Source organism: Podarcis raffonei, chromosome 14 (assembly GCF_027172205.1).
Source record: "Podarcis raffonei isolate rPodRaf1 chromosome 14, rPodRaf1.pri, whole genome shotgun sequence".
In the NCBI taxonomy this organism is placed as follows: Eukaryota; Metazoa; Chordata; class Lepidosauria; order Squamata; family Lacertidae; genus Podarcis; species Podarcis raffonei.
This window is the reverse complement of record NC_070615.1, coordinates 10,930,261-10,954,490: the sequence shown is the minus strand read 5'-3', so window position 1 is coordinate 10,954,490 and position 24,230 is coordinate 10,930,261. Positions and strand designations below refer to the sequence as shown.

The 24,230-nt window shown below is 47.4% G+C and overlaps 1 protein-coding gene across 1 annotated transcript; it reads right to left on the bottom strand.

The window, feature by feature from the left end:
• Positions 1–1,721: 1,721 nt before the first annotated feature.
• On the bottom strand, positions 1,722–14,077 carry BCL2L10 (BCL2 like 10). The gene is made up of 2 exons (XM_053366090.1): positions 13,509–14,077; positions 1,722–2,913 (listed from the first exon to the last, which is right to left on the bottom strand). The coding sequence occupies exons 1-2, from the start codon at positions 13,935–13,937 to the stop codon at positions 2,782–2,784; spliced, it is 561 nt and encodes a 186-aa protein (XP_053222065.1). The 5' UTR covers positions 13,938–14,077; the 3' UTR covers positions 1,722–2,781.
• Positions 14,078–24,230: the final 10,153 nt, after the last annotated feature.

Here is a 24,230-nt window from a genome sequence, read left to right as displayed (position 1 = left end):
CCATCGCATTCCTCCCTCAATGCACAGTATGAATTTTCACAATCCATAGGTCACGCCATGTTTGCAGAAGCAAGTCAGCTTTTCCTAGTACCATTGACCTGGCCTCCCTTTCTAACTGGTACACAGCAAACAGAGAAAAGGAGCACCCCAACTCCATGTTGGGGTAAGCAATGTGTTGACTTCCAGATGCTGATGGACTCCAGCTCCCACCATCCCCGATTATTCACCATGCTGGTTGGTGCTGTTGGGAACCAGAGCATAGCATGATCTCTAGAAGGTGTTCCATTGGCTACCACTGCTCTAGGTTACACAACTTGGCAACTGTAGCCTGCTATGCATACCTTGCTCTTGTAGAATGGCAAAGCTAATGTACCTCAACCTGTACCTGATCTACCAATGTGGCTCTTCACAAAGAAAATAAAGAAGGTGCATGACGCCATGTGCTGCAGCCGTTAAGAGTGTTTCAGACTACAATTCCCAGCATCCCTAACTAGCAGGATCAGTGGTCAGGAATTATGGAAACAGTGATCCAAAACCAGCTGGAGACCCAAGTTTGGGAAACACTGGACTAGGACCTGGGGGGCCAGGGTTCAACAGCCCCACTCGGTCATGAAGTTCCTCTGGGTGGCCATGGGCCAGTCACCATCTCTTAGCCCAGGCTTCCTCAACCTCGGCCCTCCAGATGTTTTGAGACTACAATTCCCAGCATCCCTGACCAATGGTCCTTCTAGCTAGAGATCATGGGAGTTGTAGGCCAAAAACATCTGGAGAGCCGAGGTTGAGGAAGCCTGTCTTAGCCTAAACTACTTCACTGGGTTGTTGTTATGTAAAGGTAAAGGGACCCCTGACCATTTGGTTCAGTCGTGACCGACTCTGGGGTTGCGGCGCTCATCTCCCTTTATTGGCCGAGGGAGCCAGCGTACAGCTTCCAGGTCATGTGGCCAGCATGACTAAGCCGCTTCTGGTGAACCAGAGAAGCACATGAAAACGCTGTTCACCTTCCCGCCGGAGCGGTACCAATTTATCTACTTGCACTTTTGACGTGCTTTCAAACTGCTAGGTTGGCAGGAGCAGGGACCGAGCAACGGGAGCTCACCCCGTGACCTTCTGATCGGCAAGTCCTAGGCTCTGTGGTTTAAGGGAGGAGTAAAAACCATGTGCTGCCACCCAGAGCTCCTTGGAGGGGCAGAAAGCTAATAAATAAATGTACCCCCAGAGCTAGAGTCATCTCTGGACAAAGATGTACTAGGGCAGCAACCGGCATTCCATAAGCAGACAAGTTAGCTGCAAAGAATCTGCCATGCATCCAGAAGGGTAGTTGTCAAACCTTACCCCAGCTTACAGAAAATGTGACTAGTGAGTTGCCACCATTTTTATCTCCATTTGTAGCAAAAACCATCAAAAAAAATATCAAGGAACCATTTCCTTTTTTCTTTTCACTTCTCAAGGAACCGTTTTTCTTTCCCCCACAAAGGCACTGCTTTGCACACAAAAGTTCCCAGGTTCAATCCCTGCCATCTCCCGGTATGGCTGGGGAAAAACTCCTGGCCTGAAACCCCAAAGAGCCGCTGCCAATCAGTGTAGGCAATAATAGGCTAGGTAGACCAACTGGTCCGATTCGATATAGGACAGGTTCCTAGGCATCGTTTTACAAGTGCTTTGTGCCCATGTAAACAATTTCAATGTATGGAAATGCAGGTCAAGCCAAGAACAGGTGCTCATTTAAAATAAAAATATTCAGTTATATTTATTCACATATTAAAACTGTACAAGCTAAAGGAAAAGGACATCGAACACTTCCGAAGACTATTTCTTTACAATATGCAATATAACAGATATCCAAACTAGAACTGTTAAACAAGGTAGACGACAGGGACAGCCAAGAAAGCAATTTGGAGAGCTTGTTCCGTTTTGTTTGTTTTCTTTAAAAAAAAAAGGCATTTAACAAAAATAGATGTTAATCAGCTACCAGTATTATACAATGATAAATATTTCAAAAAATATATTAAGTTATATGGAGTTTATGGATTTGACAGGAAATCCACAGAAATCCCAGCCTTCTCATGGACTTCCAAATAGACCAATTAAAAACAAACAAACAAGCATTCCAATAGTTAAGAACTGGTTCTGCAGACTTTACTGTTTTGGTATCAACATTCTTGTCGCCTACTTGTAGTGTAACTTATACTAACGTCATTATAACAAAAACACGTAAGCTATAATGCTCTGTGCAATACGGATCTGGCAGCTATATATTGACGAGTGGCCTCAGAATGTTTGCATTGCAGCACAGGTGGAGTTAAGCTCCCCATTCTTGTTAATACTGGCTCACATTTCACAAGGCAACATCTCCCCACCCCGTCCCGCCCCGCACCCCACAACATACACGCAAACACACAAAGAAGAAATCCAAACACATCTTCACTTGGGTTCCATTGCAAGCCCATCATTAACATTTAGCATAACATCCAGCGCTTAGCAGTTGCCGGGATGAACTGGGGCAACTGCAGCTCTCACACGCACCAAGATCCAAGTAGATGCCCAACCTCAGGACTCAAAAATCTAAGCGGCATTCGTTTCTCACTTGTACTGCTAGAATGTTATGTGCTTGTCAATGTTCTGCTCCGACTTTATAGTTAAAAATATATATATATATGCTTCTGTCTTCCAACCATTATAGAAATATAGAATGGACTCTTCACCAGCATGTTGGCAGTGTTAGAAGAGAGTTTTCTCCACCTCGCCCTCCTTCCTGTAAGTCAAGTCCACTGATGTAGTCTTTTATCGCACCGCCAGGAGGAAGGCCAGCCCAGCCAAGCCAAAGCCAGCTGCCGCCATTATAGCATTGCTTATGGTACTGTTCTGGTCAGCTGCATCCGAGCCATGTTTGTTGAAGAAGTGATAGAAGCCATCCTAGGAAAGAAGAGAACAAAATCTTATTTATTTATTAACTTTATAGCCCGCTTTTCCTCCCAAAAGGTGTCCAAAGCGGCAAACGCACAAGCAACGAGCCAATCAACAGTATCTAAACGAGTACTAGAAACTCAACATACAGAAGCTAGGTGCCAAACGGCTCCTTAAGCCAAGGTTATATTCGCCAAAATGGAATGTCTAGTTACCATTTTGGGGGAAGATTGCTCTAAAGTGTTATTTTTCAAATGATGGATTGACTGTGATCATCAGTTAAATATGCGGCTAGTTCAGATGATAACCTTGAGGGGTTGAGAACTTACAGAAGAAAAATCACTTTAACCAGGGACAGTCCACATATATATTGGCCTATCCCTTCCTCTTTTGCTTAATGGTTACACAGACCATTCATAACGTAAGAATCTTCATCACAGCTGTGAGCAGGGCAGTGGGGTAAGCGAAGACAAGCCACAACAATTTACAGTAACGTTACTTGACTGCTCCTGCTCAGGCTGCACAGAAAATGCATTCTGGTTCCCGAAATTCATTCTGATTGTGCAGATAAAATGTAAAGGACAGAATTCTACAGGATGTGCTGCTATGTGTGAAAACAGTCAATGTTTCAGTTATCCCCTAGGCATGCACCTCCAGATGGTGGGGAAGTCAGGTGCCATCCTGGTACCTGGGCATCTCCATTTGGTTGCAAGTGGTTGATGGTCAGGTGCAAAATGTGCCTGGTGAACTTCGAACACTGCTCTCAAACACCACCATTTCATGTGCCCTGGACTCAGGCCTAGATTAAGATCATGAGGCTAAATACAGCAACAAGAAGAACTTATCTGAAAGTTAGCAAGTGTACTGAAATTAGAGAGATAATCTGCACTCGTTTCCTTCAAGTGCTTTTCTTCTTCTCCTGTCTCTCAGCTGGTAAACTGAGAGCATGAAAATTTCTAAGGAACACAGTAACCTGCCTTACACCAAATCAAAACCATTGGTCCTTCTACCTTAGTATCATCAACTCTAACCAGTAGTGTCTCTCCAGGATTTCAGAGGGGGAGGTGTCTCCCAGCCCTCCCTGGGGCCTTCTGTACGCAAGCCAGATGATCTACCACTGAGCTAAGACCCTTCCGCTCTGACAGCCGAAATAGTTAATCCAGCCCTGCTTAGGCCCATGAGCCACTCAGTTCAGTGCTGCCCTATGACAGAAAGGAACTGGCAGCTGCACGGCCAGATCTTTCTTCTGAATAATCAAGAGCAGCAGTAATACGACTCCAGATGGTCATGTTTGAACTCCTATTTGGCAGATGTCTATGTAAACAAGTTATGCTCTTAATTTCTTCCGGAACTTTGTTCTTTACACTTTAATTTGTGCAAACAATGGGGGCATTTTCCACTGAATGTCAGTTTACACTCCTGGCCAGCAGCTGCTGTGGGGTCATTAGCATTCAGGTGGGCTGCCTACAGCAGGGGAGTCAAGCCCTCAGCTCCTCTGTGGAGAAGGCACAATTAAGCCAGTCACCTTTTGCAGCTACTTGCTTGGACGTACAATGGGTTTTCCAAAGCAGAATCAAAATCCAGATCCTTAAGACAGGAGTTTTGGGAACAAGATCCCCCTTCCACATTTTATTGCCATAACAATCAGCCACAAACTGCTTAAGAATCACCAGCAGGGCAATTAGTTGGGCCTTGGGTGTTGCTGTTTTGTTGTTTTTAAAAGAGCTTTATGATTAAAAAGAGAAACTGCAGGTTCCAAAAGACATTAAGGGCAAGAAGAGATCGACAGCCAACAATTTTATTTGAAAACCACATGAGAGCAGTGTCCGGTCTAGGCTTCTGTATTTGTTCTCCTCTCTAGCTCAGTTGCTTAGAGCATAGTGCTGATAATGCCAAGGTTGCAGGTTCGATCCCTGTATGGGGACAACTGCATATTCCTGCATTGGACAAGATAATCCTCAGAGTCCCTTCCAACCCTACAATTCTATGATTTCTAACCTTTAGCATGAATTTCTAGGAGCTGGACCCAGCAGTTAGTAGGTACTTTTTTCTTCAACTTTCCCCTGCAGCCTCTGAGGGTGAAGAGCACTGACCTCAAAGCCTTGCTTCTGTGTAAGAGTCACAACCAAGCAAGCACACTGGGCTGCCGCTGGCAGCCCAGTGCACAAAGGAGCCACACAAAGCCTTGCCTTTCCGCCACAAGCAATGGCAACCCCATCCCACCTGCCATCTACTGGAACAAGGCCAGCGTTGTTGGGAATCAAAGCTACAGAACTGCTGCAATAAATGGCATCAGCGGGACACAAAATAGGGCAGGGCACGTAAGACTCTGAATACTGACACTATTTCCTTTATAGGTATAGCGCAGAGATGAGAGAGCATCATGTGCAAAAGCCACATGAGCACCACAGCCGTGTGCGTGCATGTGTGTGTGTGTGCTGGAAAGTGCTGGGCACAGTGGTTTCCAAACACATGTGAGACCGTCATGTGGTCTGACCATGTGACTAGGAACACATGTCCCTCCTATAGCTCATCTGCCGCAGACTGGATCTGCAAGCTTCAAAGCAGATCCTCGCGCATAGCCGGGAAATGGGATCTGGTTACACCTTTCACAGGGGACAGAAAAAGAAGCTTTTGTCCACGACATTCTTTTATGCCTTCCTTTGTGAAGTAGGTGCCTTGGGGCACTGGTCCTCTGCAGAATAGGATTACAAAGGTGCTTTGGTGGGGAGTGAAGTGGGGCAGATTCCTCTTCCAGCCAAAGAAGCTGCTTTGAATGGACTTTTTACTTGGCCTGCTTGAAAACCGAGAACTGAATGCAGGTTTCTCTGTATTCTTTACCCACAGTACTGTGGGAAATAGTTGCTTTGAAGTTGATTATTCAACATTCCTGGCAGAGGTTTAAACCCTCACCCACTCAACAATGGTTAGCACCAGATTCTTCGGAGAGGCAAGAAACTCTACACTGAAAGGAGTGGGGGCGGGAGAAAGAGCCGAAACCCCTTACAGTTAACATAAGGAAAGAGGCATTTCTGCTTGGGGCAGGGGAAAAAACAATAAGGAAAGCCATTCCTTTATAATTGCTGACCCATCAGATTAGCAAGGGATGTTTCTCCTTCCTTTATTTTTGTACCCATTCATGATGACCTCGGTTACATTCAAGAGAGAGGAGTTTTGCTCAAGGCTATATAAAAAGTTATGTTAACTCAGGAATTCCTGAACATGCTCACAACAAGCCTCTCTGTCAAGGGGGGTGGGAAGCTGGAGTTCTTTAGTTATAACAAGGCTTGGAAGGACGCCAAGCACTTAAGAATCTAAAATATTCTCCCTCTCCCTCTCATTCCGATTATATCCAAGACCAAACAAAGGCTTTTGTTGGCAGTGTTCTCTCCCGTTTCAGGTAGATCCCTGGGAAAGGAGGGAGAGCAAAGCTGCTAGAGGCCTGTGACAGACAACTGTGTTGGCTTTGTCCGACCTCCACCGCTGGAGACATGGGAATCACAACTGGGGAGAGTTGCACTCAGGGGTTTCCACTAGGCATGGAGTTGGCCACTGGGAGAAGCTTATACTTGTGCTGGCTGTTGCACCATGACCCACTTTAACCTGCATCACCCAACACTCAAGTCCCTTTGAGCCAGTAAACACGCAAGCAAGGACAACATGTGAGCAGGTGGTACTGAGCGGCATGTGCCAAACAGTGCCATCCCCTGGCGGCCACACATCCTGCATGCCCACATGCAGGGATGCTCAAGGGCCTCCTCCTATGTGGAAGGACCATAGCTAAGTGAGAGCATTTGTGCTGCACACAGAAGCTTCAATCCGTGGCACCTTGAAACCCTGGAGAGCTGCTGGCAGTCAGTGTAGCCAGTACTAAGCTAGATGGGCCAAGGGCGTGTCATGGAACACAGAGGCTTCCTGTGTCCCTGCAGACATGCATGCTGCAGGGGAAGGCTGGCTGGCGCACGCAACCTCAGGGGCGCGGCCACACGGAGCAACCCTGCTTATGCGCTGGTCTGATGCACAAACACAACTTTTGAACAGGGCCCCAGGGGAATGCCATTCCTCTGCCTCAACAGAAACTCGCATCCAAAGCAGCTTCCCATAAGCCAGTTTAACAGCCGTAGGCTTGGCCCATGGTTTTTATGAGAGCTGGGGCAGCACGACCAGCCGGTCCTGCTGCACCTCTCTCCCACACGAGCCCCAGAAGCTGACGATGAAGAAGAAAAATAAAATCTGCGCTTCTTCAACTGGGGAACTTCCAAAAAGAATTGCCAGCTGCTTCTGCCTTCATCAGCTTACTTGGAATAATGTATTCCAATTGTGGTCTTTCAGTTTCGCGGCTTTCGTACGTGTCAGCAGGAAAACTACAGGGCTAGGCAGCAAGGCAGGGAGCAAGGCCACATCACCACAGGCCTACTTTGGGAGCTCCAGAGCCAGATGTTAAGACGTTCGCTCGAAGCGCAAGACTCCCCTGCCTCAATAAAGCAGGCAGGAGTCAGCATGGGAGAACCGACACACCAACACAACCCCCAAGGACAGCAGCGGCTCCATGATCTCACTGCTCCCCACCATGCTGCCTATGGTGCCCCACCTAGCACTCTCAGACAGAATGGAATTCCATCCTGAAGTCCCATCCCTCTACCCTGTTCCATGCAGGTACCCTCTTAACTCTTGGAAACATGATGGAGTCATCCCCTTGGTCAGTATTGCCTACACCAGCCCCTCTCAACCTTGGGTTCCCAGATGTTGCTCGACTACCACTCCTATCATCTCCGACTGCTGCCCCTGCTGGCTATGGATGATGGGTGCAAGAATGATGCCCTGCCATCGAGCTTCACCCTTTCCTCGCGGGATCAAGACCAGGAATTGCACAGCACGCAGGACCTCCAGAACCCCAAGCTGCCAAAGAGCACAAGTTGGAAGGTTGTCTTTGGAGAGTTAGACACTTGCTTACATCTCATAAGCCCAGAGCCACAGGCACTGTTAGAAATTAGCCAGGTGCCAGGCGCCAATTGCGACCGTGTGATCTCGGGAGATCTCCCTCTGGCTGGCATCTCCAGCTTTCTTAAACAGCTAAGCAGATAAGCTTATTTACTGCATTTATATCCCGCCCTTTTCCTACAAGCAGTACATGGCTCACCACTCCTCCTCGGTTAATCCCTACAACAACTGTGTGAGGTAGGTTAAGAGGCTGTGTCTGGCTCAAGGTCACCCCCTTAGCTTCATGACTGACTGGGGATTTGAACCCCTATCTCCCAGCTCCTAGTCCAACACTCTAACCACTACACCACACTGCCTTCCTAGAGTTCTTCTGCTGTGGGGCAGCTATATAAATTAAGTAGGTGTATAAATATGGGGAAAGGAAAATGTCACTTAGAGACGGGTCTGCAGTATTTCCCTTGAAGCTTAGATTTGTTTTATTCTGGATTGTTTTAATATGTTATAAACCACTTTGAGGTTTTTTCTTTAAAATATAAAGCAGTATAGAAGTGAATTTAATAATAATAAACTCCACTGGGGGTGGGGAGACAATGGTGCCTAGACATACTGTTGTGGCGACTGCAACATGGGTTTAAGGTGCCATTTGGTGACTAGCTTACATATCTGAGTTTCTAATATTGGCCACAGATCCATTCCGCCTCCATGCCCAACACTCGTAGCTCCACAGAGACTAGACCCAGTAGTCATGCTAAGTCGGTTGTAAGCCTGGGCAATATATCCGCCCAGGACTGGTATGAGGAGCAGACTGCAATGTCGGCTTCACTCAGCAGTATATTGCTGGTGAAACTGCCACAGCTCCCGAGTCCCTCTGCTAGCAGTGTCCACTGAAGGGAGTCAAGAATTACTTCCTCCAGCGGGCGCCAAGAGCAGAGGGACTTAGGAGCGACGGCGGTTTCATTGCTGAGTGAAACCGCCATCCCACTCTGCCCTCATATGGCGCAGAGGGAGAAACAAGCTGTGAGGTGCCGATACAGCTTGTTCCTCCCTCTTCATCTTTAAATTGCTCAACTTAGGACTGTGCAGCTACCCTTGCCTCAGTCCAGTAGTTAAAGGATCCCCCAGCACAGTGCTGGCTCCCACAAGCCGGCGGCAGAGTGGGGACCCCCTACAGCAAGCAGTTAAAGGAGCCCTGATGCTCCGCTTGCAAGTGGCAAGAACACCAGGGCTGTCTCAGCTGGGGAGGGGGAACCTTCCCTCCCCCCGGCTGAGTGGTGTAAACCCAGCCCACAAGTGCCTGGGTGAAACCACCTCAGCTCTTGAGTTGAGAGCTGGGGTAGTTTCAGCTGGTGTCTCGCAGGCAGAGGCCAACGCACCTTTGTTTTTTCAGCATCGCGGTATAACGTCAAACCATGATGTTTGGTTGGTGATACACCGCGATTCTGAAAAGCTGTTATCACCCAGCCCTAGTCGGTTGTTGCCGGCTAGTGTATTTATACAAAGCATTCTACACTTGGCAACAACAACAAAGCACTTTGCACAAAACAAAGCTTCCTTGACCAACTGTGCAACAGTTAGGCTCTTGCAAGCCGCACGTAGGTGACTTGCCATTGGTTTGGCCCTTGAGCGCATCACTGCCAGAATACAGTTCATACACGACTGGTTGTTGAGCTTGTAACACCTATTCCGTGCATCAGGGCAGCCAACACGGTGCCCTCCAGCTGTTGCTACTAGGCTCCAGTCATCCCTTACCACTGGCCAAGATGGCTGGGGCTGATGGGAGTTGTTGAAGCGCAACAGCAGCAAGAGGGAGCCAAGTTGATTGCAAGACATTAGCCACGGGTGACACACTTGGTTCCAGATAAAGCTTCCAATGTACTTGTATTTTAAACCCCAAATGGCCAGACTCCTGAATATCTTAGCATCTTATATGTATGCACACGAGATCAGCTACATAGAACTTTCATCAGTCAAGCAGCATTTGAAATTTGCCAGGCACATTTTGCAGCTGGCTATCAGCTGCTTATGACCAAGTGAAGATGTCTGGGTGCCACGATGGTGACTGACGTCTCCACCATCAGGAGGTGCATGCCTGGGGATCCTTGGATCTTTACTACTTTCACACACTAGCAACACATCCTGTAGAATTATATCCGTTATATTTTATTTTATCAGAATGAATTTCAGGAACCAAAAAGTTGTCTTGAAAAATACAACTTTCAAGCCACCAGGCCTCAAATTGGCAACCAGGCAGTCCGTTTTGGCAACTGTAACCCTGGTTTAAGGAGCCATTTGGCACCTAGCTTATATATCTGAGTTTCTAACACTGCAATCAAGGTTTGGGCAAAACAAGTGACAGCTCCCATCTGTATTACAAGAACACATTTCGTAGAACTCAGAGATGCCAGTTCAGTTTTCTATGATGTCAAGTACAATGGCAACATGCAAGGTATTTCCTGGTGTACAGGTGCCATGAAATAACCCGTTTCACATTTGTAATAACTCAATCGTTTAGCAGCACCTACAACTTTGGAACTCCCTGACTAGAGATCAAGGTGGTGCTTTCAGTGCACTGTTTTCAGCGCCTGCTAAAAACATTTCTGTTTAGATAAGCCTACCCAGATGCTTAGAAAGTTGAACAATTTTAATCGGTTTTAGTATTTTAACTTTTGTATGCTTTAAAACAGGGTTGTTTTATCTTTTGTAAACTGTTTTGAGGGTTGTTGTTCTTTTTACAATCAAGCTGTGTATAAATTTTATGAAATAAATCAAACAAGCCACACTCTTTCTAGCCCACTCTTCAAGGGGGCAGTCTTCATTTGAGCTGTGTTGGGATGAAGAAGAGGTGGCTCAGACATTTCCCAGTCTTCCCTTGCAAAGATACATTCCCAAAGTCTGCAGGGCAGGGATGGGGAAGCCTTTTCAGCCTGAGGATCATATATGCACTCTTCTCTGCAACCTTCCTGGGGCTGCAGGTCAGTGTCAAAAGTGGGCAGAGCAATGGAGGCAAATTCCTTTGCACAACAGGCTAGTTTCAGGACATAACAGCTCTCTTATCTGACCTTCCAGACACATAAGCAACATGATCAGCGTTCAAGGACAAGGCAGGCAAACACAGTCAAGGAAGGTTTGAAGCAGGGCTTGTGAGTGATGCGGCCTGGAGGAAAGTCCCAAGGACCAAACAGAGGGGCCTGGAGGGCTGCGTCTGATCTCCCAGGCCTGAGGTTCCCCACTCTGTTCTAGGAGAGCACACCTATCCATGCTAAGAAATCAAGCTACACCTTTATTTGGTGAAGGACTATACCTCAGTGGTAGAGCACTGGGTTTGCATGGAGAAGGTTTCAAGTTCAACACCCAGGTTGGGAAGGGAAATGGGACTCCTGCCCAAATCCCCGGAGAGCTGTTGCCAGTCAGTGTAGACAATATTGAGGTAGATGGAACAATGGCCTGACTCAGAATACAGCAGCTCCCCACGTTCCTATACTGCCTTCTTTTGGAAAACCACTTCGGCCAGCCAAGGGGAGCTTCCTTGAAGCTGGTCGTAATGATTATATAATTGAACGCACTGAGCAAGAGATAAGAATAACGCTCCTTTGCTAAGGAAGAAGGGCTAAGATCCACCCACCATTTGACCCCAGGGCACCCACACTTCCTGTGGGGCACAGCTCTTGCTTTGAACAACATGGCTAAATTAACAGCGGGAAGGAAATTAATGCAAGCCAGCTGCACTCCACCTGCTGCTGAGCTAAAAAATGTGTAGGCAAGCCATAGCTCTCGTCCAGAGCCACCTTTGAAGTTACCACTGGGTGGGTGCTGTTGTTTTTTAAGACTAGGCATCCACCTCTTCAGGACACCCAGCAAGAAGATATGCAGAACGGTGGATGCCCCACATGTATGTAGAAGCCAGTAAATCCACCCCAGGGGCCCTATCTGCAGTGCAGACAGGTGAGGTCACCATGTCTGGTGCACCAACGCACATTTGCAGGAGCAGCCTCCGCTGAAGGACGCGGCTACCTTCTTGCTCCAGACCATGTCCAGATAGAGAAGAACAGAGCATGGGGCTTTGCACTGCTGTTTTCAGATTGACAGGTCAGAGTACAAACACAGTGCAGAAACTGTGCCAGTGGAAGACCCTCAGAGCAAAGTTTTTACTGCCTTCCATCATTAGATTGCTAGTAGCCAAGCAGCCTAGACTCCCAATACCTTCTGTTATCTATGGAGCTGCCCGAATCCCATGCATCTATGCAGATTCTGCTTGCTTCTTTGGGAAAGCAGCTTTGAGCTGTTGTGTTGTTGTTTTTTAAAGCAAGTTTCAAATGCTCACGGTTTGCAGAACGTAAAGCAAAGCAAAGCAAAAATGAAAGAGGTGACATAGGCCAAGCTATTGCAGGGCACCTCAATTTCACACCTTCCCCCTCAGTTCAAGTCTTCCTGCCACCCAGGTCCTTCTGAAAGTATCCCAAGTTCTGAAGACGCCCAACCAAGTGTTAAGGTCAAACAGATACATTTGGTTGTACAACTGATTTCAAGGGCAGAACCTGAGCTCTCTCTGTGCCAGCCAGCTGGGCATATGCCGTGCAGTTGCCCCAGAAGCAAAAACTCAAAATGGAGCATCGTTTCTGAGCAAGGGCACCCATTTGGTTGCTGCAAGACCAAGATACACCAAAGCAGGCTAATTTAAGAGGGACAAAGACCACAATATGGAATGGAAAAGGGGGACGGGAAGAGAGAAATGAGAACAGACGCCCCATCAAAGCTCTTTCTCACGGTTTGTCACAGCCTTCTGCTTCCCTTATATGGGAAAAAAATTATCCAGGCCTCCCTAGCAGTCATTCCTCTTTCTCTCTGCCCCCCTCCTCTCCTTCTCCTGTACGTCGCTGCTCCCCTTGTGGTCTGTACTGGGGTTATGGGGAGAGGGAAGCAAAAGGAGGCGCTGCTCGCCACCCCATAGGAAAGAAATGCCTGAGAATTTTTGGAGAGGATGGTGGGGCGGGAGGAGGGAAGGTAATGCGCGTATTAAAGCGCCGGAGCGAGAAGTCAGCTGGCGAAGCGCGCGTGCCAAGGTCATTCCCAGCGAGGAGTCCGCGTCCGGGACTGGGAAGGGGCGGGCGGGCAGGCGGTGGGCCCTGCAGAATGGGAGGTGGGCATCGGGCCGGCTCTGCTACAGGAAGCGGGGCGCAGCGGGTGAGATTGCAAAAGCACCATAAGGCGTGCACAGCCGCCCCCCCAAACCTCCGGAAGAGAAAGGGGTACCCAAAGGAACGCCACGGCTTTCTACGGTTGCGCGCTCCTTTGCGCCCGGTAGCGCGCAACAATGGGGGGGAGGGAACCCGATTCATCTTCCTCACCCTCCCACCCCACAGCGCTGCAGGCACTGGGAGCGAGGAGGGGGACGGAGGGAGGGTGGGCAAAGGGAAAGCGGCCAAGGCCAGATCGGGGACGGAAGCGCAGCCATTACTGCGCGAGCCGAGAAAAGGCTCGGTCCGTTCCGCAGCCGGCGGCGAAGCGGGAGGTTGCCTCAAAGAATGATGGGGAGGGGGCGCCATGGATGTCGCAGGAGGAGCGGGAGGGGGCGCAGGCCGCTCGGGGGGCGGGTGGGGACGGGAAGGGGGTCGCGCCTGCCCTCCCTCCCGCCCGGCTGGCCGCCCCCTTTACCGTGCGCTTACCCAGCCGCCGTGCGCCTCCAGCCACTCTCGCTTCTCCCCGGCCAAGTAGGCGGCCAGCGCCTCCGCCAGAGCGGCCGTCTGGTCGCGAGCGCCGCGCTCGGCCAGCGCCGCCGCCAAGTTGCCGGCGAACACGACCAGCGCCACCACCCGGCCCCAGTTGAGGCCGCCCTCGGCTTCCATCTGCGCCGCCACCCGGCCCAGCAGCGCGGCCGCCTCGCCCGGCTCCTGCGGCAAGGCGGCCGCCGTGCAGGCGCTGCGGAAGGAGGGCCGCTCGCGGCTCTCCAGCTCGTCGGCCACCCGCCGCAGCGTCTCGGCCGTGCGGCTGGGCGGCAGCACCGCGGCGGCGCCCCCTCCGCCGCCGCCGCCGAGCCGGTGCTGCAAGTAGTCGGCCATCAGCTGCACCGTCTCCTCGCGCAGCGCGCCCGGCATGGCGGCCCCCTCGGCTGGCGCGGCTGAGGCGAGCGCGCAAGAGCGACGACGGGGCCCAGTGCCGGCGCCTCGGCGGACTAAGAAGCCGCCCACGCGTCCCCGGCCGGCTTCACGGCGCGCCGGCTCCGCCCCGTCTCTCGTTTCCCCAGCAGGGCTGGCGCGAGGGGCGGAGCGCCTCCCTCTCGGCTCCGCGGCGATGGGGAGGAGGAGGAGGGGGCGGCGGCAGCAGCCGGAAAACGCCTGCAAGGGTCCCCTCCGCGGCGCCTGGAGCGGGCGAGGGGGCGCTTACAAGCCCCATCCAGTCAGCTGGGGGTCTTGGGGAGGGGCGCGCAAGTACCTGGGAGTGTGCCTAATTCTCTTCAGCTGGGGGGAGGTTTACTTCTGAGTAGACCTGCCGGTCTTACTTGCAGTGCGGTCGGACCCGATTCCGCCAAGAACAAGGGATGCCGAGGAGCTGTCCTTCAAACGCCACATCCTCAGGGCCTGGGCGTAGCCTGGATTTTTGCTGGGGGGCAGGACTTGGTTAGGGGGCTCAGAACCGACGTGATTGGTCTGTAAAGTATTTCTATTGTTTTACTTGGTGGGGGGCAATTGCCCCCCCCTTTGACTACACCCATGCCTCAGGGCCAGGATGGGTGCGTCTGATATTTGGCACCTTGACTACTGGGGGGGGGGGTTGTTCATAAGCTAAATTATATGCCACCTTTAGCTTCTCATGATCTCAAGGAGGTGTCCATGGTTCTCCTGCCCATTTCATCTTCACAGCAACCCTGTGAGGTAGGTCAGGCTAAAGGCGGTAACTGGCCAAAGGTCACCCAGTGAGCTTCATGGCCCAGTGAGGATTCGAACCCTGGTCTTCCAGGTCCCAGCCCAACGCTCAAACCATTACACCATACTGGCTCTTATTTCTTGCATTTATTAAATTTATAGACCACTTTCATCTTCCAAGGAGTTTAAAGTGCCGTGAGTGGTTAGGCTAAGAGATGGTGGCTGGCCCAAGGTCACGTTGCAGTGATTAGGGAAGGTAGATCAGTCAATTAAGAAAGCTTTGATCCAGTAAAAAGATGTTCCCAGTTAATCATTTCACTGGCGTTTTTTTAAAAAAACCACTTTTACAGATGTTTATAAAAGCTGCAGGTGGCATGCACCACCAGTGAGAGAAGGGAGTGGACAGTCTCTCTTAGTATACTGTATTTCCAGTGACATTTGGGCCACATCCAAAAACAAAAATCATGTTTTTTCCTCCTCTTTAGGGCTGTCATTTTTCTCATAACAGGGAATGTATGCATATTCTAAACTAATACATTAAATTACTGCAGCGCCTACAATGAGCAGATTAAAGGCCTCACCCGCACTATGCATTTGAAGCTTTCCCCCCAAAGAATCCTGGGGACTGTAGTTCGTTTAGAGTGTTGAGAGTTGCTGGGAGACCCCTATTCCCTCCACGGACCTACAATTTCCAGAGTTCCCTGGGAAGAGGGGTGGGTGGTTAAACCACTTTGGGAAAGGTAGCTGTGGGCAGGAGGAAGGGGGGTGTCTCCTGACAATTCTCAGCAACCATTACAGTCCCCAAGATTCTTTAGCAAGAGCTATGACTGTTTAAAGTGGTGTAAGACTGCTTTAAATTTACAGTGCAGATGGGTTTTAAGAGTGCTGTAATCAGGTGATGGCCAACAATATATTGTCTTGACCTAAATAACCTGCCTTCTTAACTCGTTACTCTCCTCCTTTGTCTGAACTGCTCCAGCTGCTACTGCTGCATTTAAATGTAACATAAGAACAAGATAATCATGGTTTCATAAAGTGATTGGTTACAATTTTTAAATGTTGCTAATATAATAGTAACATTAATATTTTGTACTTTTGAGCTCTGCTAGGCATATTGTTTTCTTTCCTGTTGTATTTAACTTGGTTAAATTTTGAGATTGCTTTATACTGTATTTTTATTTTATATATTGTTTTGATATTTTGTTTAATATTTTGACTTTATTTTGTACATGGTTTTGATAATTATTTTGCATTCTATTGGACCTCTACATTGTATATGCAAATAAAAATGAACACTATATATATATATATATATATATATATATATATATATATATATCAGTAATTAAAAAATCCTCGTTAAAAGAACATAACAAGATTAAGTGATATATGCTTAGGTAGGCTTGCTGGAACAAAAAAAGTTTTTAGCAGGCACCAAAACAAGACAGTAATTTTGCCTGTCTAATATCAATGGGCAGAGAGTTCCGAAGAGTGGCTGCTGCTGCACTTAAGGATTGATTTATTTCAAGTGCAGGAAGCACATTGTCTGGCACTTTTTAAATGCCAGTTCTCCAGATCTAAGTAGTAAAATATGCACATATGGAATGAGGTGATCTTTCGGCTGTTCCCAAGCTGTTGAGGCTTTTTATACTAACAAACAACACCTTGAATCTGACCCAAGAGCATATAGACAGATGCCACAGATCTCCGAGCCAGGAGTGCCAGCTTGGTCCCACGACCAAGAGTGCATGGCCCTGGCGCCGAAAGTTGTGGGTGCCCAACCCCTTCAGGGGGAATTTTGTGGGTGCTTGGGCACCCAGGGTGCCAGCACCTATGCTCTGAGCATAGGTGTTCTATGCAGACAGGATCTCACCCCTGTCAATATCTGTGCTGCAGCATTCTGCACTTAAAGAAGGGAAGTCCCACTCACAGGGCGTTGCAGAAATGTAGTCCTGGAATCACCAATGTGTTATGTCGGATACATAGGAAAGCCTTTATTACACTGTTGAGGCTGCGCTCACACACAGACACACAATACTACAATCTCCAAGTGGAACGACATTCCAGGGGGTTCCAGGTGCTTACCCAGGGCTTGTGTTTCCTTTGGGAATGAGGTGCAGCGGAGGTGTGGTGTCTTTATGGCATATGGTTTGTTTACACATACAGTCGTGGGAAAAAGAAAGTGACTGGGAGTGGCTGCCAAGACCATATAACACCAGTCCTGAAAGACCTACATTGGCTCCTAGTACGTTTCCGAGCACAATTCAAAGTGTGGGTGCTGACCTTTAAAGCCCTCAATGGCCTTGGTCCAGTATACCTGAAGGAGCATCTCCACCCCCATCGTTCAGCCCAGACACTGAGGTCCAGCACTGAGGTCCAGCACTTTTGATGGTTCCCTCACTGCGAGAAGCAAAGCTACAGGGAACCAGGCAGAGGGCCTTCTCGGTGGTGGCACCCGCTCTGTGGAATGCCCTCCCATCAGATGTCAAGGAAATAAGCAACAACCTGACTTTTAGAAGACATCTGAAGGCAGCCCTATTTAGGGAAGTTTTTAATGTTTGATGTTTTATCGTGTTTTTAATATTCTGTTTGGGAGCAACCCAGAGTGGCTGGGAAGACCTGGCCACATGGGCAGGGTATAAGTAAAATAATAATAGTAGTAGTAGTAGTAGTAGTAGGAGTAGTAATAATACACCCTCTTTGAATTCTGTGGTTTTGCATATGAGGACATAATGACAATAATCTGTTCCTTAAAAGGTCTCAAAATTAGGTAAGTACAACTTCAGATGAATGACAACACACAGTCTATTACACCATGTCATGATTTATGCATCTATAGCAGGCATAGGCAACCTTCGGTCCTCCAGATGCTTTGGCCTACAACTCCCATGATCCCTAGCTAACAGGACCAATGGTCAGGGATGATGGGAATTGTAGTCCAAAACATCTGGAGGGCCAAAGGTTGCCTATGCCTGATCTATAGGGTGGTTCACAACAAAGACTGAGCTGTTTTCTTCCTTTGAATGAAGAGTTGGGTGCTTTATTGTTTTATTGCTGACTTATACCTGACGCTTAGCTTCTGACACTGTACAAATGTATAATTTGCATTCATTGCTCCACCCAATTTTTCCTCTGACCCTGCAACCCACTTGCATGTGCCCCAAGCCCCTTGAAGGTTGCCCAGAAGTGAATATGGTCCTCTGGGTGTTGCTGAACTGCTACTCCCATCATCCCTGGCCATTGGCCATGCTTGCAATGGTTGATGGGAGTTGCAGTTCAGCAACATCCAGAGATCTAATGCTTTTCCCACTGCATTAGGGGCACCTTGGCAGTGCTCACAGCTGGTTTCACCTCCGTGTGGATGGACTTCCCCTTGCTTAATGTTGTTACCGACAGGCCTTGGCACTGAAATGAAAAGAAACACTGCCTTCACTTCAGGATTGGGAGTTTCCAGGTTTCCAATCAACAGAGAGTTAGTTTTCGTTTCCCAAGAAATTACTTAACCTTGATATCAGCTGAAATGGTTGTGTTTCTTCATCACGCTTTCCTCTATTCTTGAGAAAGTTATTCATGACCTAAGTTGTAGACCTCTTTGTGATCAAGAGAAGATTTATTGTTGTTCAACCCTCTTTTGCCATGGAGGAATCCTCTTTAGCAGGCATAGGAAAACTTGGCCCTCCAGATGTTTTGGGACTACAATTCCCATCATCCCTGACCACTGGTCCTGTTAGCTAGGGGTGATGGAAGTTGTGGTCCCAAAACATCTGGAGGACCGAGTTTGCCTATGCCTGCTCTTTAGCATACCTTCCAACATTTCTCCAGTGAAAACAGGGATGTCCTATTTTTATTTTTATTTTTATTCCCCACCCATCTGACAGGGTTGCCCCAGCTACTCTGGGCGGCTTCCAAATTTATAAAAACATAATAGAACATTAAAAATTTAAAAACTTCCCTATACAGGGCTACCTTGAGATGTCATCTAAAGGTTGTATCTCCTTGTACTTATCTCCTTGGTTTGGGGAGTCGCATAACTCCATACCCTCCAACATTTATCCAATGATAATAGGGACATCCTACCACACCCTTCAATATTTCTCAGATTAAAATAGGAACATCCTAAGGAAAAGCGGGACATTCTGGGATCAAATCAGAACCCAGGATGGCTTCTGTAAATCTGGGACTGGGTCCATCTTTAGTGGAAGACGAGGAGCTCCCCAGGGCAAACATCCCTGAGGAGAAGTCTGTGTCAAGGGACTATGAGGCAGACATGGAGTCCTGGCAACCCAACCTCTCCATCAAGACAATAGACTGAAATTGGAGATGGATACCAAGCAGCCACCAAGCCCTACAGGTGCAGGTTCACCCAGCTGCTAGATGCCAGGAGTGCCTGTAAGCAGAATCATTTAAACCAGGCTTCCTCAACCTTGGCCCTCCATATGTTTTTGGCCTACAACTCCCATGATCCCTAGCTAGCAGGACCAGTGGTCAGGAATGATGGGAATTGTAGTCTCAAAACATCTGGAGGGCCGAGGTTGAGGAAGCCTGATTTAAACAGTGTCCAGAAAGAAAAGGAACCAATGCTTTACTGACCAAAACCAGTATGTAATATGAGAAATAAACAGGGAAGTTTTGTCTTTCTTAGTAGTTCAGGCCTAGTCCATAGCAGAGACACATACGACTAACATGCAGTGGAAAAGCTCCTCAGAACTACACAGACAATAAGAACTTGTGTTACCTCAGCAAGGATCATGCCAATTAACCCATCGTTACTAACTGAATGGCCCCTGTTGTGCTTCCAACAATGCCTAGCTGAAGAACAAGGACTCCCAAGGGCCTGGAGTTCCTGGGGACTGAACCCTAGGCTTTTGATTTCAGGGACACTTACGTGCACCTAGCTTCATGTGGATCCAATCCAGTACAGTGATACCTTGGTTCTTGAACTTAATCCATTCTGGAAGTCAGTTCGACTCCTGAAACTGTTCAAAAACCAATGCACGGCTTCTTGTTGGCTGCAGGAGCTTCCTGCACTCAAGTGGAAGTCGCATCAGATGTTCAGCTTCCGAAAAGTGTTCGAAAACTGGAACAATAACTTCCAGGTTTTTGGCATTTTGGAGCTGATTTGTTCTCAACAAGCCGTTTGAGAACCAAGACACCACTGTAGTGGCAAAAACTCTTTTTCCCCAGATAATACATGTACAAGTCACATCAAGCAACTGTTTCACAAAGCAAGGAATGACTCGTTGAACACGGTGCTTGCTGTCTGCAGCTTTTATACTTATATGAGCATATATTATACTTGTATGAGCATGATTTGAAGATGAATTATACGGTGACTGATTCATTAGGAACAAACTTTTAATCAAACTGTTTAACTGGCTGAGAGTGCATTCCTCAGAGCAAAGTTTCAATGAGGTCAATGACATTTACTCCCATGTAAGTGTATATACGACTGTAGCCTAAAAACGTTGCATTTCACTTTCTCTGTGTATCTTCAAAACACACTTGAAACGCTTTCTTTCCCTCAAAGAATTCTGGGCATTGTAGTTTAGCCCTCACAGAATTCCCAGAAACCCTTCATGAACTACAGTGCCCAGAATTATTTGGAGAGGGACGTGCTTTAAAAATATAAGATGTACACAGTCTTAGTCTAGACTAAGGCAATGATGCAATCCTATACGAAGGTATCTGGCAGTAAGCCCTGCTGAACTTGGACTTCCTTCTGTAAGGCGTGCATAGGCTTGTGTTGCACAAGATCCAAAGAAACCCGTCTTCATATTGAGAACACATGGCAAAATAAACAAAACGTTGCCTCATCAAAAAGCATTCAGAAACAATCAAAGAGCCAAAGATTCTCAATATGTAAAATACAATTTATTATACTGAGGCCATTCGTAACTATCAACACAATATATTCCATTCAAAACTCAAAATATATCATCAATAAATACTGCCTAATCAGAGGGTGCAGTGTGTCGACTTAGTTATTGCACAATGAACTCTTAACGTTTACAGGTTTTTTTATAGTGCATTTTGATTTGTTACAGGCATAAGCACAGAAATCCATTTTCCAAACCAAAACCGTGGGAAGTGATTTGTCAAGGTCTGCAGAAGACTCAATATGTTCCCATGTAACAACAAAATACCAGCTACACTACATATTTGCTTATGCAGCTAGAAACCTTCATATCTAGTATATTTACATCTCCTTTTTTTCTTATTTAAATATTGTTTTTTTAAAAAACCAACAACTATGCCCCATTAGTGAATTTCAGATTGTGGGCTGAACTACCAGCTACCAAAAGCTCAATAATTTAAATCTGGATTGAAGCAATATAACTTACACTTTCTATATTATTACACAGTATCCCTTACAAACAGCTATTATTTGGAGAGCTTTGGTGCTGTCTTAGAGCTGCCCTCACTGCATTCAGTGCAAACATAACATTTTTCCACTTCCAGGGTAAGTTCTGAAAAAAATAAAATCAGTTTTTTTGAAAATCTGCAGCCTGGTTAATCTTGAACTAGGAGAAAGCCAGTTGTGGAGGGCACCAATTGGCTAGCATCTGTGGCATTACTAACTGCAGAGGCATTTGACTACTGTACTTCTCTGCTTGTATTTTCAGCTCATGAGAGGCACCAGGTTCCTATGCTGCTTTATCAGCTGAATTGGAAGGAGTGAAAGTGGAGTCTTCTTCTTTCTCCCTGCCTCCAGCAGGAAAGTAATGGCATGCAACCTGCTTTTTCCCTGCTCACAACTGATGTTGCTTTTTCAGCATGGAAAGATGCAGGACTGAGAAATACTCATTTGTTGATTTTCCCCATCTAGGACTGAGTCTGAGCATTGGTCCACCTAGCTTAAAGGTAAAGGGACCCCTGACCATTAGGTCCAGTCGTGACCGACTCTGGGGTTGTGGCGCTCATCTTACTTTATTGGCCGAGGGAGCCGGCGTACAGCTTCCAGGTCATGTGGCCAGCATGACTAAGCCGCTTCTGGCAAGCCAGAGCAGCGCACGGAAATGCCCTTTACCTTCTCGCCAGAGCGGTACCTATTTATCTACTTGCACTTTGATGTGCTTTCAAACTGCTAGGTTGGCAGGAGCAGGGACCGAGCAACAGGAGCTCACCCCGTCACGGGAATTTGAACCACCAACCTTCTGACTGGCAAGTCCTAGGCTCTGTGGTTTAACCCACAGCGCCACCCCCATCCCTCCACCTAGCTTAGAGGGGCGTAAACTGTCTGGCTTTCCAGGATTTTAGACAGCCATCTTTCCCAATCCTTCTTGGAGATGCTAGTCTGCATAGAAAGCCTGTACTTTGCAAATAATCTGTGCCTCGTTCTCTGTGTCTTATGAACAAAGCTTCTGTTCATAAATAAGATAGGAACCTTAATTCACCAGTCCCTTTTACAAAAGGCCACATTCACAATGAACTGTAGTTTAGCATGATGTGGATAAGTCTAGCCTCCTTAGGAGCCTGTGTGCATGGCTAAAAGATGGGAGTTTAGGAGCTATTGTATCTAGTTAAGGTAAAGTTAAACGGATCCCTGGCCATTAGGTCCAGTCGTGCCTGACTCTGAGGTTGCAGCGCTCATCTCGCTTTATTGGCTGAGGGAGCCAGCGTACAGCTTCTGGGTCATGTGGCCAGCATGGCTAAGCCGCTTCTGGCGAACCAGAGCAGCGCACGGAAATGCCCTTTACCTTCCCGCCGGAGCAGTACCTATTTATCTACTTGCACTTTGACGTGCTTTCGAGCTGCTAGGTTGGCAGGAGCAGGGACCGAGCAACGGGAGCTCACTCCGTCGCGGGGATTCGAACCGGCAACCTTCTGATCAGCAAGTCCTAGGCTCTGTATTTTAACCCACAGCACCACCTGCGTCCTAGTTAGCTGCATCTAGTTAGTTGTATCAAGTTAGCTGTAGCTAATTGTGATTTGTATGTTTTTTTGAGCAGCAAAATGTGGTTCATACTAAACTTCATACCTAGTTTCAGATAAGCTCAATGTCAAACCATAGTTTCTGAAGCACACATGCTAAAATTAACTATAGTTAAGTGTTCATCAAAGTTTTGAAAGAGAAGAGGGAAAGGAGGTGTAGCAGAACTCAAGAGGTCAGACTTGTTCATGGTGTGTAGGGATGAGAAGGTTGTGGCCCTCGAAAATGTTTTTGGGCTGCAACTCCCATCAAGCCCAGTCAGGGATGTTAGGAGTTGTAGTCCAACACCTGGAAGGCCACAATGTCCAAATACAGCCACTCTAATGACCAGGTAGGGCGCTCAAATTCTAACTAGGTTGGTGTGCATACCCTTTAGGGAATCTTGTTCGCCAACCAATCATTCATATCCACGTGTTGTGTAAAAGCTTACATATCTCCAATAACTATTTGCCGATGACTCTAGTGCCGTCGACTCATAAATGGGTTTAGTAAGTACCTAGCATTTAGCATCTTTATAATGAACATAAAATCCCTCCAATTACAGAATGCAAACTTTCCAAGGAAACACATGACTAGCATTTCACAAGCATATACACGAAAACTACTTTTCATTTCAATTTTGCTGCACGCTTAAAAGTTGTTGCAGTTCAGAACACAAATATTATATTGCTGCATCTATAAACAGTTAAAAAAGAGACGGAAAGGATTCTTCTTACAAAAAAATACACTTTTATATAACACCCATTATCTTCAACAGGAAATTTTGTGGCTTGGTAGGATCGGATCCTGGAAATAGCTAACTTAAATGCAAACTTACTTTATTTTTAAAGTGACTGAGTTGAGCAAAGCAGTAAAGTGTAGTGCCAAAGTATCGCTTTCGAATTTCTCAACCATGGTGAAAGAGATTGGGGAAATGGCACGTCTGCATTTGGTGTAAGTTTCTGAAGGATCTGCCCCAATTTTCGTACCCTTTTAGTAACAACCAGCTGATACTGAGCATAGCTGTCAACTTTTCCCTTTTCTTGCGAGGAATCCTATTCAGAATAAGGGAATTTCCCTTTAAAAAAGGGAAACGTTGACAGCTGTGATACTGAGTGCAATCCACACCCAACAGAAACAAACGGCCTAAGAAAACCCATTGATTTTTAAATTAGTCTGAATTGCAGTAGTGTTTTTCTTTTTAAAAAAGCTTCACAATCAATACGCAACCAAGGAATGTTTCAAGAGTCAGGGCTCATTTAGTTGCTCCGTATAAACTGACAGTCTGGAAGGGTGACAAAATGTGCTTCTTCTTCACAATTGTTTGGAGCAGGGATGGGTCTCCTGTGAGACTCTAGACTGGTGTTTCCCAAACTTGAGTCTCCAGTGCTGTTGGACAACAAGTCCCATCGTCCCTAGCTAGCAGGACCAGTGGTCAGGGATGATGGGAACTGTAGTCCGAAAACAACTGGAGACCCAACTTTGGTAAACCCTGCTCTAGACACTGCTGGATTCCAAATCCCATCAGCCCCAGCCAGCATAGGCAATGATCAGGATGAAGGGGGTTGTTGTCCAGCCACACCTGGTGGGCCACAGGTTCCTCATCCCTGGTGTGA